Below are 17,249 nucleotides of genomic sequence, written 5' to 3'. Positions count from 1 at the left end.
AATCTAATCCCTTTTGCAAAACTAAATAATAAAATTGTACACTGTATTCTGCTTGTTAGTTTCTCATGCATGATGTCATGTTTCTGCTTAATAAATTGGGTAGCTGATCTTTCCAAGGCACCTCCATCCTGGAGAGATTGGGATCCTCCACTTACAGTATTATTGCTGTTCATTCCTTTGCAACTCCTCTTCATGAGACTGATTGTTAACAATAGTACCTCATTGTAGATTTTTTTGAAATCTATTTATTGATTTTAGAGATAGAGGAAGAGAGAAAGCAACAGAAACATCAATCTCTTTCTGTATGTTCACTGACCAGGAATTGAGCCTGCAACCTTTGCTTGTCAGGAAGATGCTCCAACCAAGCTATTTGGCCAGGGCTCAGTGGAGTTTTGATTTGCAATTCCCTAATATACTGTTTCCCCCAAAATAAGACATTCCCCGAAAATAAGACCTAGTGCAAATTTTTTCAAGCTTAGCAATATACGGGCTCCCCTGAAAATAAGACCTAGTGTGTCTTTAGGAGCAAAGATTAATATAAGACACTCTTATTTTGGAGGAAACACGGTAGCTAGTGAAGTTAAACATCTTTTCATATATATCTATTAGCTGTTTGTATGTCTGTCTTATTGGTCTTCTGTTCAGGTCCTCTGCCCATTTTTTAATTGGAGTGTTTGCTTGTTTTGTTTGTTTGGTATTGAGTTGTATGAGTTCTTTATATATAAGGTCTACCGGAAAGTTCTGTCCGTTTCTGTCACAACAAGTTTCGACATGTAAGCACATGTTTATTTGGCGCATGTGTGCCTCTCTATTTTTATCACTTAATGTATACATACTGATGTAGCAAATTAACTAAAACAAGTTGATTCACGTTAGTCTTATGTGTGAAGCGATAGTGTACCCATGGCTACTGATAAAGTTTATTTACGCCACTGTAATTTTTACGAATTTCAACAAGGAAGAAATGCTACAGAAGCATGTCTGTCGCATCCACCATATTCCCCAGACTTAGCACCCTCTATCACTTGTTTTTGTCCTTACAAAATTTTTTGAAGGGCAAAAAATTCAAAAATGAAGAAGATATCAAATAAGCACTGGTTCAATTTTTCGCATCAAAAGATAAAACATTTTTCAAAAATGGGATATACAAATTGCCCTCACGCTGGCAAGAAATCATTAATAATAATAGCAATTATATTATTTAATAAAGTTTATTGATGGTAAGAAAAATTTGTATTTTGTTTTATTCCAAAAACGGATGGAACTTTCCGGTAGACCTTATATTTTGGATATTAACCCCTTTTTGGAGCTGTTGTGTGCAGATAACATCTCCCATTCAGTTGTTTGCCTTTTTGTTTTGTCATTGGTTTCTTTGTGCAGAAACTTTTTAGTTTGATATCGTCCCACTTATTTATTTTTGCCTTTACTTCCCTTGCCTTTGGGGTCAAATTCATAAAATCTTATCTAAGACCAACATCCCTATATTTAGTACCTATGTTTTCTTCTATGTAATTTATTGTTTTAGATTTTATATTTAGGTCTTTGATCCATTTTAAATTAATTTTGGATATAAACTATAATCTAGTTTCAGTCTTTTGTATGTGGCTTTCCAATTTTCCTAGCACCATTTGTTGAAGAGACTTTCTTTTTTTCCATTGGGTGTTTTTGGCTACTTTGCCAAAATTTATTTGCCTATATACATGTGGTTTTCTTTCTGGGCTCTCAATTCTGTTCCATTGGTTTGTGTATCAGTTTTTCTGCCACTACCATGCTGTTTTGATTATCATAGCTCTGTAGTGTAATATGAAGCCAGGTAGTGTGTGATATCTCTGGCTTTGTTCTTTTTTCTCAGGATTGCTGTGGCTATTTGCAATCTTCATGGTTCCATACAAATATGATTTTTTTTGGTTCTCTTTATTTAAAAAATGACATTGGGATTTTGTTGAGGATTGCATTAAATCTGTATATTGCTTTGGTAATGTGGCCATTTTAACTGTGTTGATTCTTCCAATCCATGAACAAGAAGTATTTTGCTATTTCATTGTATCTTTTCAATCGTTTCTAATAATGCTTTGTAGTTTTCAGTATATAGGTTTTTCATATCCTCTGTTAAGTTTATTCTTAGATATTTTATTCTTTTGGTTGCAATTGCAAAAGGAATTGTTCTTTTATTTTTCTGAAGTTTTCTTTTTCTGAATTTCATTCTGAAGTTAGTTGTATATATGAAAGCAGTGGATTTTGGTACATTAATTTTGTATCCTGCAACTTTATTTATTATTTCTAATAGTATTTTGATGGAGTCTTTATTGTTTTTTGTAAACAGAATCATGTCATCTACCGAAAATGACACTTTTACTTCTTCTAAATTTGGATGCCTTTATTTCTTTCTCTTGGCATCTATTGATTATTATTATGATTTTTATCCTTTCTTCTGTTAATGTACTGTGTTACATTGATTGATTTATGTATGTTAAACTATCATTGTTCCCTTGGAATAAAACCCCACTTGATTGTGACGTTTTATTTATTTATTTATTTATTTATTTATTTATTTATTAAGGAGAGAGAAAGAGGAGAGTGATGAGAAGGATCATAGGGATGAGAAGCATCAACTCAGTTACTTCACTTTATTCATTGATTGCTTCTTGTATGTGACTTGATGGGAGTGGGGGTGGCTCAAGGTGAGCCAGTGATCACTTGCTCAAGCCAGCAACATTGGGTTTCAAGCCAGTGACCTCTGGGCTCAAGCCAGTGACCATGGGATCATTTTGATAATCCCATTCTCAAGCTGGTGACCCTAGGCTCAAGCTTATGACCTCGGGATTTCAAACCTGAGATCTCAGCATCCCATATTGATGCTCTATCCACTTTTGCCTCTACCAGTCAGGCAGTGGTGGTAATTTTAACCATTGGTTATGTCTTCCAGATTTCTCCATGTAAAGATTGTTTTTTCCCATTGTGGTTATTTAGGGAAATAAATTATTTGACACTGAGGAAATAGCTTATTCCCAAACAAACTTTTATCCAGTAGTGTTAGAATGTATTAATGATTTTTACCTGGTTGGCATTCCACTTTACAGAAAATCTTGCCCTCCCTCTCTATTCATTTATTGGTTGGTTTATTTGTTAAAATATTATTTTAAAGCCCCAAATCTTAAGGTAACTGTTAGGCAGTTAAAGTTATTTTTTCTCACCCTTGTTGTTAAAGATGACGCTGCCTATCGCCTAGGCCCCTGATGGCAAACCTTTTTATAAAAACCACCTACTTTTGCAGTGCTGGTCACCCTGGTTCCTCCTGCCCACTAGTGGACTGGCCAGCTTTCATGGTGGGCCAATTGCGGTGCCATTTGGTTGCTCTGCTACCGCGGATGCATCCTGTGCTCCTCTCACTGACCACTAATGAAAGAGGTGCCCCTTCTGGAAGTGTGACCGGCCGGATAAATGGCCTCAAGGGGGCCGCATGCGGCTCACGGCTGTGGTTTGGGGACCCTTGTTTTTTGTTTTTTGTTTTGTATTTTTCTGAAGCTGGAAATGGGAGAGACAGTCAGACAGACTCCCGCATGCACCTGACCGGGATCCACCCGGCACACCCACCAGGGGCGAGGCTCTGCCCCTCCGGGGCGTCGCTCTGCCGAGACCAGAGCCACTCTAGCACCTGGGGCAGAGGCCAAGGAGCCATCCCCAGTGCCCGGGCCCTCCTTGCTCCAATGGAGCCTCCCTGCGGGAGGGGAAGAAAGAGACAGAGAAGGAGGGGGTGGGGGTGGAGAAGCAAATGGTCGCTTCTCCTATGTGCCCTGGCCGGGAATCGAACCCGGGTCCCCCGCACGCCAGGCCGACGCTCTACCGCTGAGCCAACCAGCCAGGGCCGGGAATCCAACCCGGGTCCCCCGCACACCAGGCCGACGCTCTACCGCTGAGCCAACCAGCCAGGGCCGGGAATCCAACCCGGGTCCCCCGAACGCCAGGCCGACACTCTACCGCTGAGCCAACCAGCCAGGGCCAGGACCCCTGTTTTAAAAGGTGGAGCTAGAAGGCCATTTGAAGAGGGTGTGGCCACAGTTCAAGTAGGGAGGAGGAGCTCAGGATGGAGCAGGGCAGAGAAGCCATGTGGAAGGGGCAGCCAAAATGGTGTAATGGGGGAAGGAGAAGCTAGTTCACGGGGGAGAAGGAGATGGGGAATAGAGGTGAATAAGACTAGTGAGGTGGAAGCCTTTGATTCTAGGAAAACTGGGATGAATCAGTGGCTTTGGGAGCCCTGAATGGAAAGGGGAATGTTTCTTGCTGTATTTTCTCGCCCACCGGGTGCAAGCTAGAATTAAAGAAAAATGGACCACCAGTTTTCAGCTCTATTAATTCTTTACCGTCTCTCCCAATCAAATGCGAACCTGCATTGGCCAGGCAGCTTTGATGGTGGCCACGGTGAGTGGCCATACAGTAACTTCTTATAAAAATTATTAAATCTCTATGGTGTATATCATCTTTCATTTTCTAAGATGTAAAGACTTGGGAAACAGAAAAGAAAATTTGGCGAGTTTATTGTGGCCTATGCATTATCAAGGGAAAAATTGAAGGGGAGGTCAGACTATCGGCTTTTTTTTTTTGCTTTAGAGGATGTTAGAGGCTCTGTGTGGAATAGAAGGCTGTTTTGATTAAACTTAGTGAAAAGTTGGATTGTACAAATTAATCAGTTCTCGGTGTGGTACTTCTCAAAGGCATTAATATGCTAGTACTAGTTGTGGATATCTTAGGGGAGAATAAAGCCTGGTTAAAATACCCTGTCCCTTCAAGAATCTCTAAGAGGACTACCTTTTCGTTAACAAATATTAATGAAGTCACATTCTTTAGGAGAAACCTTAAATTCTGACTTTTAGGTAATAAAAAGATTAGCAAGGCAGTCTTTGTCTTCAGAAAGAATTTATCTATTTTGGCGGTGGGAGGAGGTAGGAAAAAATGAAAAAATAAAAGAAGAAAAAGTAATTCAAACACTGCAATTACTGACATAGTAAAAACAAGGCCCCCTCCAGATTGCAGGAACTTCAAAGATGGAAGAGATCTTAATTAGAAATAATAGGTGTAAGGCCAGGGGCCACTTGCCATCGTGGCCATTCACATGCAGGTTCTCATTGAATTCGGGCAGACGGTAAAGAAACAGCAGAGATGGAGAATGGTGGGCCATTTCTGTTTATTGGTGTCTCACCAAGACAGGCAAGCCATCAGAAAGCCAAGGGAAAAGCAGAAAAACTGCTTTTCCTGTGGAAGGCAAGGGGTCAGGGAGGAAAAAGAAATTCTACCACACCTCTCAGTGGTGGGAGCAGAATCTCTCTTCCCCTTCTGCTCTTTCAAAACTTTTTGGTGGGAAAACCTCTCCTCCAGCAAACATTTGCAAAACAACGGCTCTTCCTGAGCAGGAAGATAATTTACAATTTCACAGACTGTGTACCTGGCGCTGCCCAGCCCCCAATGCAAACTATAGGAGAGCAAACATAATAATCATATTTTACAAACCTATTTGACCAACAAAAGGAAATACTTCCTTGACAGTTTGTAAATAGGTAAATTTAAACTGAGATGATGTAGAGTGCAGAAATGGGATAGATAGAATAACAGGAGACGGCAGAGTAGTGGTGGGGCATAACAGAAAGTGGATCCCAGCACGGATTATATGCAGGGGAGGAAAAGAGGTTGGGATTAGATCATGGAGACCCTTGAATTACATACAGCATAAGAAAGTTGTACCTTAATTCATATTGCCTGGATTTTTGGGGGTGGGGGTTTGGGCAGTAGGAGGGAATGGAAGAAGATCAAGGAATGGCTTGCACAGAACAGTACCTAAGGAAGATTGAAGTGGTTCTGGTATGTTAACAGGATAAGAATGAGGAAAGACTGAAGTTAGGTGGATTGAGGCAGTTGTAATAGTCTGGCAGTGGTCGGCAAACTCATTATAGTCAACAGAGCCAAATATCAACAGTACAACGATTGAAATTTCTTTTGAGAGCCAAATTTTTTAAACTTAAACTATATAGGTAGGTACATTGTTATTAACTTAATTAGGGTACTCCTAACCTGGCCTTTGCCAGCACGTGGTATTTTGTGGAAGGGCCACTCTCAAGGGGCCAAAGAGCCGCGGTTTGCCAACCACTGGTCTAGCACAGTAGTCTTCAAATAATTACTACGTAGCTCCTAAAGTAATTTTCAGTTTCATACATTTTAACATTTAAAGTTATATTTAAAATAAGTTATATTACTTTAAAAAATTGAATCTAAATACCATAGAACTTTGATACCTACTGTCATCCATTTTCAAAAATTCAGGAATATACCCTTTAAACTGAAAATTTTACATTTTTTTTCTTATTGATCGCATTTCATTTCTTACAAGAATTTCACAATATGGTTTTATGTTTGAAAGTATTAATGATAACTCTATCACATTTCTTTGCACCAAAAAATATGTATATACAGAGAAATGGGCCCTGGCTGGATAGCTTGGTTGGTTACAGCATTGTTCCAGTAGCAAAGGTTGCTGGTTCGATCCCTGGTCAGGGCTTATACAGAAACAGGTCAGTGTTTCTGTCTCTTTCTCTCCCTTTCTCTCTCTCTAAAATCAATAAATTTAAAGAGAAAGAGAAATGAAAAATTTTAATTTCCAGTAGTGTTGGGCAAATGAGTTTCTGAAATTTGTATTTCTTTGAGTTTGCTCATTTTTAGTGTTAAAAAATGGCACTGAACAGCGCCAGGTATGTGGTCAGTAAAATTGCAGATTACTTTGCTGTTTGGGGAAGGGCCATTGTCTTGCTAATGTTTGCTGGAGGAAAGGTCTTCACACCAGAAAGTTTTAAAAAGGAGGAGAGGCACAGTGAGAAGCCATGTTTGGCAGAGAGAGAGAGAAGGTGTACAGATGGGGAACCAGAGGTGAGGGGCTTTTGCGAGCTTCGCTGAGACTGATGAGGCTTTTGATTCTAGGAGGAACCAGAGAAGATTCTCCTGGTTGTGGAACTGGAGAATGTGTCAGTGGCTTTGGGAGCCCTGAGTGAAAGGGAAGTGTTTTTCCCTGTGTGTTGCTCGTTGGCTGGTGCGAGACTTGAATAAAGGAACGGCCCCGCATTGTTTGGCTTCACTGTTTCTTTACTGTCTGCCCAAATCTAATGGGAACCTGCATGTGCATGGCTGTGATGACAGCCACAACTACTGGCCATACAAGTGGCCATAAAACAGTTTTTATTTGCTATTATTAATACTCAGTTATTAATAATCAGATCAGAATGTATTACAAGTGATGATAAACACTACAAACAAAATTTTATTGAATTGTGAATTTTATTGAATATTAAAAAGTTAATATTTTTTCTTCCACTTTCTAAATCCTTCTAGCTGTGCCAATCAAATTAACAGAGAAAGATTAACAGGAGAAAATAAAAATTTTAATACAAGTCCATGGGGAATTCACATAAGCATGGAAATTCCAAAGACAGGAAAGATTGGGTGTGTATTACATTTTTGGAAAATAGGAGAAAGGTTGGTAATATTAGAGTCCAGAAGTGAGAATGGGCGATTTATAAGTACAGTAGTTGAGGAAGAGTGGAACATACCTGGCAGGAAAATTCTTGCTAGACCACTCAGAAACTATGGGGCACGGCGGTGGGGGAGGGGTGGTATCTAACTAACTAGTCCCTACTTAAAGCTATTTACCATACTTAAGCAGGTTTCTTCCTGAAGCAGATTTCTCTGTCTGAATCTCTTGAGCAGGGAAAGGGGGAAGGCCGAAGATTTTTGTGATTCTTGTTTCTTAATAAATAGCTTAATAAAAATTAATATCCCTAAAAGGCAGTTTCAGGGTGGCAAAACTTTGGTTCACTTCAGTAGTGATCAACTGATGAAATGGATAGAGCTTTAACAAATAATTATGTGTTCATGGATGAATATAATTTATTGCTAGAATAATTAGCATCATTTCAATTTATTGTAATTTTTTTTTTAATTTTTATTTTTTATTTTTAATTTTTTTACAGAGACAGAAAGTCAGAGGGATAGATAGAGACAGACAGACAGGAACGGAGAGAGATGAGAAGTATCAATCATCAGTTTTTCGTTGCAACATCGTAGTTGTTCATTGATTGCTTTCTCATATGTGCCTTGACCATGGGCCTTCAGCAGACTGAGTAACCCCTTGCTCGAGCCAGTGACCTTAGGTCCATGCTAGTGAGCTTTTTGCTCAAGCCAGATGAGCCCGCGCTCAAGCTGGCAACCCCGGGGTCTCGAACCTGACTCCTTCCGCATCCCAGTCCGACGCTCTATCCACTGTGCCACCGCCTGGTCAGGCTCATTTCAGTTTGTTTTAAGAGGTATAAGCACTGAGAAATTTTGTTGACATAAATAATTGGTAGAGTTTTGTTAGCAATGCTGATTTCCTTGAACTTCTTTCTACTTATGTGTCCAAAATTATTTTCATTTTTTTTGAAAGCAAAAAAATACCTGACTCGTAGAAGTATTTATAATAGTCTGTAGAGAGTTGATTTCTTAACATGTTCGTAAGTATGTCCTGGGGTCCCTTTGTTTGGCATTGGAGGTGTTTGCTGTGTATCAAGTGCATTGCATGTATCCTCGAGATAGTTCTTTGTTTTGTTTTTGTTCTTTTTTTGAGATAGTTTATTTTATAATTTTTAAATTTATTGATTTTAGAGAGATAAAGGTGGGGGGATCAATTTGTTGTTTCACTTATTTATGCATTCATCAGTTGATTCTTGTATGTGCCCTGACCAGGGTTTGAACCCACAACCTTTGTTTATTTGGATGATGCTCTGACCAACTGAGCTACTCTGCCAGGGCTAGCCTTGAGATAGTTTAGAAATATACCTTTCTTTGTGTGATGAGAGGTGAGAGGTTGTGGTCCAAATCTCCAGGCATATTTTTGGGGTAGACTACTGAATGTTGGGATCTGGCATAGCCCTTAAAGTTACCCTCTAATTTATTAGGAAAATCTTCATCTACCTCAGGGAATTCAAATACCCTAATTTGCTCTAAGCAATAGATATCAAGAGGCTCTGAATTAGGGTGTTGGGAAATGAGGGGTGAAAATACAGAATACTTGTAAAAAATAGAACTTATCTTTTTTAGCATCTAATTAAATATGGGGCAAGAAAGTATGGTAAAAAAGAAAAAGTAACTGAAAACCTCATGTTTGAGAATTCAGGGTTACCGGAAAGAAAGAGAGTAAATGAAAAGTTATGAAGAGCTTTCTTGTGTGTGTGTGTGTGTGTGTGAGAGAGAGAGACAGAGAGACAGAGAGACAGAGAGAGAGAGACAGAGAGACAGAGAGAGAGACAGAGAAGAGGGATAGATAGGGACAGTCAGGAAGAGAGAGAGATGAGAAGCATCAATTCTTCATTGCGGCTTCTTAGTTGCTCATTGATTGCTTTCTCATATGTGCCTTGATGGGAGGGGGGCTACAGAAGAGCAAGTGACCCCTTGCTCAAGCCAATGACCTTGGGCTTAAGCCAGCAACCCCACACTCAAGCCAGCTACCTCGGGGTTTGAACCTGGGTCTTCTTGTGTCCCAGTCCGATGCTCTGTCCACTGCACCACTGCCTGGTCAGGCAAAGAACTCACTTTTATAACAATTTAATTTTTAGAACAAATGCAACATTGAGGTGGAGATTCTATGAAGTACCTGCAACTATGGATCTGAGGATCATGACAGGAGAACTTTGGGATCATCTGCATTATAAGTGACAGTTGAAGCTGTGGATTAACAAGAAGAGGAGAGGGGTGTGTGTAATGCATATATGAGGACAAAAGTAGAGGGAAATTATTTATATAAAAGGGTCAGAAGTAAGCAAGAATAGTCAAGAAAGGTAGGAAAATACTCAGAATAGTGTGCTTCTAGAGAACCAAAGAAAATGGAATTTAAGAGGAGACTGTTGGGATAGGGAGACTCTCCCTTGTCAAATACTGTAGAAAAGTAAGACAATAACTTTAGTAAGGCTCCGCAGTTTTGGCCAATTATTGCTGTCTTTGAGAAGAGATTTTACAAGAGTGAAAAATAGGACAGGTTATATTGTGTGAATGCTGGAAATGAACTATACCTTTAAAAAGTTTAATGAAAAAGTCATTTTAGAGACTAGCAAACCTAAGTTCTAGATTGTGTCAGGAAAGACTCCTATAGTAAGAATTGCCCTTAATCTCCTTTATATTAATCATAAAGCATGGTCTGCATATTTTTCCTCCACCCTTGTAACATTGTTTCTGTAGTTTATTCCTAAATGAGCTGATTGGTGGCAAAGACTGTTGTTGGAAAATGCCTCTTTAGACAGTGGTAGGGAGATGCTCCATTTTGAGAAGCATATGAGAGCAGCTGAAACACTGTTTTTATCTCTTCCTCATGCCCTGAAGTATGTATGTATGGTCATATAGTAGAATGATATCAGGCGGGCCACTCAAACTGTCCTCTTCCCTGCTTTTGTTCTCCTGGTTGCTAGCACTGTTTTTGCCTGATGTGGCACTAGAGAGCACATCAAAAGGATGTATCCATATAATAGGTAGGACGGAGGTTGATGTTTTGAGGGTAGTTCTTGGGACTTAGAATAGGGGCTTGAAATATCTTCTGAGAGAACTGTAAGATTTAACAATAGTAGATTAAAAATTCTTAGTGAGTTAGTGTGAAATTAGCATGAATTTGTTGTATATTTGAGCATTGTTTAGGAGGAATAGAAAAGAGGCTTACTTACAGGGTGGATGCGGGTAGAACTAGAACCGTCTCCATTGAGTTAGAATGTACTCTTGAGGGGACTCGGTTTTCTGCACCTTCCCTCTGCCTTTGGACAGCTAAGAGTATAGGATAATTGGAAGAGGTGAAATGAGGCCTTGGGCTCTCAGAATGCAATGTAAAGACGGGTTGTTTGGCTTGGAAAAACCATCACGGTCTTTTCTTCTTTCTTAATTAAAAAATAAATGATGGTTCAAAATAATAATTGATAGTTTCAGTCAACTTTTATTATAGCATAGTTGAATAAGTATAATATATATATAAGCTGCCTGGAATTATCTGTTGCTTAAAGGAGGTAACTGTTGAATTTAAGTAAGTTATTGCAAAGAAAACCTCAAATGCAATACCTAACTACAGGGTGGTAATATGATTTCTCTAGCCAGGTAAGAGGATTTTGCAAAATGTAATGTTACTCTTTAAAAATTAGAAGGCAGCCCTGGCCGGTTGGCTCAGTGGTAGAGCATCGGCCTGGCGTGCAGGAGTCCCGGGTTGGATTCCTGGCCAGGGCACACAGGAGAAGTGCCCATCTGCTTCTCCACCCCTCTCCCTCTCCTTCCTCTCCGTCTCTCTCTTCCCCTCCTGCAGCCAAGGCTCCACTGGAGCAAAGTTTGCTCAGGCGCTAAGGATGGCTCCATGGCCTCTGCCTCAGGCGCTAGAATGGCTCTGATTGCGACAGAGCGACGCCTCAGATGGGCAGAGCATCGCCCCCTGGTGGGCGTGCTGGGTGGATCCCGGTTGGGCGCATGCGGGAGTCTGACCGCCTCCCCGTTTCCAACTTAAGAAAAATACAAAAAAAAATTAGAAGGCGAGGTTGATTTTGATTGGTCACATTTCCCTATTCTGCTTGCCTCAAGTCTGTGTGAACCCTGTGCCCCACCTGTACTTTTAATGTGTAAGCTTTCGAAATTTAACATGTTTTTCCTTGACTCCCTGTCTTTGAATTTCTCTGCTTAGACTACCCTCTTCATGCCCTCTCTCCTGCTTGGCAGACTCCTGTATTTTCCAAGAATTGGCACAGTAAGAGATTAACAACAATAACTAGTAATAAAATAGAATAATTATAAGAATATACTGCAATGAAAGTTATGTGAAAGTGGGGGTTTCTCTCATTTTCTTTATCAGAACATCTTACTGTGCTGTCCTCACCCTTCCTGTGGTGATGTGAGAAGCAGTGAGGTGAATTGTGAAGTAGTGTGAGGCTACTCTTGGCCTGATGGTCAGGCACAGATAGGCTGGACTGAGAGATGACTCACTTTCCAGGCAGGCGGGAAGAAACAGGACAATGCGAGATTTCCCGGTCATGCTCTGTTAATTCCTCTATTGGCTTTCTAGCCATCCTTTCTTGCATGTTTTAGAGATTACTCCTAAAGGTTCTAATTTGCATCTTTAATTTATCATAATTTATCGAAAGTTAATGTACAACTTTGCATAATCCTTGTAACAGTATGTAGCTACATTTATTCCCTCTGTGCAATCTACTTTATATGAGGTATTGGCTTTACCATCACTTTTAGCATATAGGCTGTTAGGATATTTTTCATTAGTGGTGATAGTTTTGTTATTGATTATATTTTGTGTTTCTCTTTGCATTCTGTGACAGGCATTTGTGGGGTGTGACTAGGATCTAAGTGCAGTATCCTTGTGGCTTCCACACAGATGAAATCTAGATCCTTATTAGTCCAATTAAGAATTGCTGAGGAAATCTTGAATTTGGAGAGGATGATTGAAGCCCGAATGATTCCACACATATTGACAGGAGGCAGCAGTACTGGGAAATAGAAATGAATCTTTGTCGCAGGTGCCTCTACCATAGTGGACCTCCTTTTATATAGAAATAATTGTCAGCCATGACTGATAGCATGGTGACACAGTTGAAGCAAAATATGATTTTGTTACCTTCTAGGAGTATGCTTCTCAAATATGGTTGTTCAACAATCTGCATTTGAGTTAGTTAGTTGGGGGTATTTATTAAAAATGAATGCTCACTAAAATCTATATATGTGTCTACATATGAGATCTGGAAATCTCTCAGTAGAAGGAGTCTTCCCTCCGCCCCTGGATTTCCATAGACCAGAATCAATATTAATAATGTTTATCTGTAACTTTAACAAGTGTGAGTTGATACTAAAACAGTTTGGTCATAGAATTCTAGAGCCTGTGTAAGTAACCCTAGAGGTCATGTTAGCTTTACAGTCTTAGGTTACAGAGGAGAAAAACTGAGGACAAATGAAAGTGAGTAGTTTTTACAACTCTGATTCATAATTAAAGTACTTTGCTATGAATTGTAGATCAGAATAACCTATGTGAAATTTATCTGCACTATGTCAGTAATTGTTTCATGTTAGGTGTTACTTTTAATCCAATTTGACAGTCTACCTTTTAACTGGTCTAGTTAAACCACTTGCGTGCACTTAAGGTGCTCAGTGGTATGGCTGGGTTGCATCTTGCTGTTTTCCAAATATTCTATTGCTTCTCTCTTCCTTTTATCCTCTTTTCTGCTTTCTTTTGGATTTAGTTTTTTTTTTTAATTATTTCATTTTATTGCTTTTATTTGCTTACTAGCTCTGTGTCTTTGGTTATTTTTTTATGTTTAATGGTTACTACAAGAGTTTATAATTGGTATATATTTTTACCCTACTACAGTCTACCTTCAAGAAGTATGTATTTTTTCTAATATAGTGTGAGAACTTTAGGATGGTATACTTGCCTCTCTTCTGCCTTTGTGCTAGTGTAGTCATTCATACATTTTACTTTTGTGTATGTTACAAATTTCACAGTACATATTTTATTATTTTATAATATATATGTTTTTGCTTTAAACAGTCAAATATCCTTTAAAGAGATTTTTAAACTAAGAAGGCTTTTGTATTTTTTTTTATTTTTTATTTTTCTGAAGCTGGAAACGGGGAGAGACAGTCAGACAGACTCCCACATGTGCCCAACCGGGATCCACCCGGCATGCTCACCAGGGGGCGATGCTCTGCCCCTCTGGGGCGTCGCTCTGTTGCGACCAGAGCCACTCTAGTGCCTGGGGCAGAGGCCAAGGAGCCATCCCCAGCACCCGGGCCATCTTTGCTCCAATGGAACCTCGCTGCGGGAGAGGAAGAGAGAGAGAGGAAGGAGAGGGGGAGGGGTGGAGAAGCAGATGGGCGCTTCTCCTGTGTGCCCTGGCCGGGAATTGAACCTGGGACTTCTGCACACCAGGCCGACGCTCTACCACTGAGCCAACCGGCCAGGGCCAGGCTTTTGTATTTACCCACATATTTTACCATTTCTTTATTTTTTCTTTATTTTCTTTAGAAATACTTACTTTTTTTTTTTTAGCAAGAGTGGAGAGGAGAAGGAGATAGAGATGAGAAGCGTTGAAGTGTCAGCTTGTAATTTTGTCACTTTAGTTGTTCATTGATCACTTTTCATAAATGTCATAAATGCCTTAATGGGGGGGCTCCACCAGATCTAGTGACCCCTTTCACAAACCAGTGACTTTTGGGCTCAAGCCAGCGACCATGGGATCATGTCTGTGATCCCATGCTCAAGCTGTTGAGCCTGTGCTCAAGCTGGTGACCCCAGGGTTTCAAACCTGGGACCTCAGCGTCCCAGGCCAGTGCTCTATCCACTGTGCCAACACTGGTCAGGCATAGAAATATAAGGTCTACCAGAAAGTTCTGTCCATTTTTGGAATAAAACAAAATACAAATTTTTCTTATGTCAATAAACTTTATTAAATAATATAATTGCTATTATTATTAATGATTTCTTGCCAGCATGAGGGCAATTTGTATATCCCATTTTTATCTTTTGATGTGAAAAATTGAACCAGTGCTTGTTTGATATCTTCTTCATTTTTGAATTTTTTGCCCTTCAAAAAATTTTGTAAGGACAAAAACAAGTGGTAGTCAGAGGGTGCTAAGTCCGGGGAATATGATGGATGTGACAAACATGCTTCTGTAGCATTTCTTCCTTGTTGAAATTCGTAAAAATTACAGTGGCGTAAATGAACTTTATCAGTAGCCATGGGTACACTATCGCTTCACACATAAGACTAACGTGAATCAACTTTGTTTTAGTTAATTTGCTACGTCAGTATGTATACATTAAGTGATAAAAATAGAGAGGCACACATGCGCCAAATAAACATGTGCTTACATGTCGAAACTTGTTGAGATAGAAACGGACAGAACTTTCCGGTAAACCTTATATTGACCAATTCTGATGCTCTTCATTTCTTAGATTTCCATCTTATATAATTTTCTTTTTGCTTAAAGGACCTCCTTAATCTTACAGTGCAGGTCTGCTGGTGATGATTGATACTTGTCAGCTTTTGTGTGTCTGAAAAAGTCTTTATTTCACCTTTGCATTTGGAAGATAAAGAATTTCAAAGCTATTTGAAAGATTTCAATTTACAGAGTATATAGGTTGACATTGTTCTTTCAGTCTTCTGGCTTGTATTGTTGCAGGTGAGAAGTTTGCTGTAATTCTTACCTTTCTCTTCTGTATATAATGGTTTTCTCTGCCTGCATTGCAGAATTAACTATCAGTGTTTGACATTTTATTTATTTACAAGTTATGTTGTGATTGAACATTTAAGTTTTCAGGTTTCTGTGATCACTCTTTACTGATCATTTTGTTCTGTGATTACCCTATACTGACTTTTTATTGCTTCTAGAGGCAATTTAGAACACAATCTGTAAAAAGAGAGAGAGAAAGAGGCGAGAGAGAGAGAGAGAGAGAAAGAAAAGAAAAGAAAAAGAGAGGAAGAAGCATCGTTTATTGGTTCATGGCTTCTGAAGTGATTCTGAGATTCTCCTGTGATTCTTTGTTCCACTCCAGACTCATTACCAGCAGTTTTATGCTGCTTCAGATAGGCAAGGGGTGCTTTTTAGTTTCAGAGTGTTATAAGGAATATTTCTGATGTCTCTGATAGTTGGTGTGGATGACTACAGCTCAGAGTCTGATGTGATTATTATACCTTCAGCCCTGGACTTTGTCTCACAAGATGAAATGTTGACGCCACTGGGGAGATTGGACAAGTATGCTGCAAGTGAGAACATATTTAACAGGTATGTGCATGTCTTTTCATTAAAGTGAAGTGGACGGATGGCTTTTATTACATTAATTTCAGGATGAAGAATAAAATTATTAACATGTGCCATCTTGAGTTACCAAGTTCTCTTAATCACAGCCTTGGCCTCTTTTATAGTTGTTTACTCTTTGATCCTAGTAGTAACCATGCAACACTCTTTGCTTTTGACAAAACAAAAGCCAATTTTTTATTTTTGCAGCTAGACACAATTTTGATATTCATGTAAAATAGTGAGGAGTATATTATTATTTCAGTAGATGATGTTGTATACCTACTGTGTACCAGGCAGTGTTCAAAAAAATTGTGACACGCCAGTGACTAAGAGATGAACACTCTTCCTAATGCATCATTTTTTTCTATGGTCACTATGCTACCTGTATCAGAATTTTCTGGGAAATCTGAAAGCCTTTGCTTAAATTTTTTGAGTATAGGACTCCCTTAGTAAAAATGTTTTGTATAATGAAGAATGAGTAAATTTTCTCATTATTAAAATTGAATTTACTGAAATGAATTTTTAGTGATCTCAGAAGTTAATTAAATCAATTAAAGATGAAAAAATATTTTAGTGACCATTCCGTTTCATCTTGTTTAAAGTCCATACTGGCATTTGTCATTCAGGAAATTAGGGATTTAATATGTTATTAAATATGTAAGAAAAAATATTTTTTTAACTATATAGATTCTGCCTTTTAAAATTCTGAATATTAACTGTTGATGCCACTGAACACTAATTTTTTTTGTGTGTGTGTAGACAAATGGTGGCCCGGAGTTTGCTGGATACACTGAGGGAAGTCTGCGATGATGAAAGAGATTGTATTGCTGTTTTGGAAAGAATTAGCAGATTAGCTGATGATTCAGGTATATGTTTATGCAGAGAAAGTTTTCTTTTACCAAATTTGTGTTTTTAAAACTAATAAAAAACTTAGTGTGATAAGAAAATTTTTTTCCTAATTATCAAATGAATTTTAGTAACAAGAAAATAAAAACCTGTTATTAAAATCCAAACATTTTGGCCCTGGCCAGTTGGCTCAGTGGTAGAGCGTTGGCCTGGCGTCCAGTAGTCCCAGGTTTGATTCCCGGCCAGGGCACACAGGAGAAGCACCCATCTGTTTCTCCACCCCTCCCCCTCTCCTTCCTCTCTGTCTCTCTCTTCCCCTCCCACAGCCAAGGCTCCATTGGAGTAAAGTTGGCCCGGGCACTGAGGATGGCTCTGTGGCCTCTGCCTCAGGCACTAGAATGGCTCTGGTTGCAACAGAGCAACACCCCAGATGGGCAGAGCATCACCCCCTGGTGGGCATGCCGGGTATTTCCCAGTCAGGCGCATGTGGGAGTCTGTCTGACTGCCTCCCCGTTTCTAACTTCAGAAAAATACAAACAATAAAAAAAAATCCAAACATTTTATAG

At 39.3% G+C, this 17,249-nt stretch overlaps 2 protein-coding genes across 10 annotated transcripts in view; one reads left to right on the top strand and one right to left on the bottom strand.

Annotated features, from left to right (window-relative positions):
- The window catches only part of RALBP1 (ralA binding protein 1), a 167,495-nt gene that overhangs the window by 15,624 nt on the left and 134,622 nt on the right, over positions 1-17,249 (bottom strand). The window lies entirely within an intron of this gene.
- Positions 1-17,249, top strand: part of PPP4R1 (protein phosphatase 4 regulatory subunit 1) — an 81,003-nt gene that overhangs the window by 11,654 nt on the left and 52,100 nt on the right. For 3 of the 5 annotated variants that reach the window (XM_066246962.1, XM_066246958.1, XM_066246959.1), the window contains 2 exons: positions 15,687-15,822; positions 16,597-16,703. In XM_066246962.1, coding sequence (XP_066103059.1) covers positions 15,687-15,822; positions 16,597-16,703 — 243 coding nt within the window. The remainder of the gene's footprint in view (positions 1-15,686; positions 15,823-16,596; positions 16,704-17,249) is intronic. The other 2 variants (XM_066246960.1, XM_066246963.1) reach the window with 1 other exon arrangement.

Source organism: Saccopteryx bilineata, chromosome 11 (genome assembly GCF_036850765.1).
Source record: "Saccopteryx bilineata isolate mSacBil1 chromosome 11, mSacBil1_pri_phased_curated, whole genome shotgun sequence".
Taxonomy (NCBI): Eukaryota; Metazoa; Chordata; class Mammalia; order Chiroptera; family Emballonuridae; genus Saccopteryx; species Saccopteryx bilineata.
This window is presented reverse-complemented; position numbering and strand designations above follow the sequence as displayed.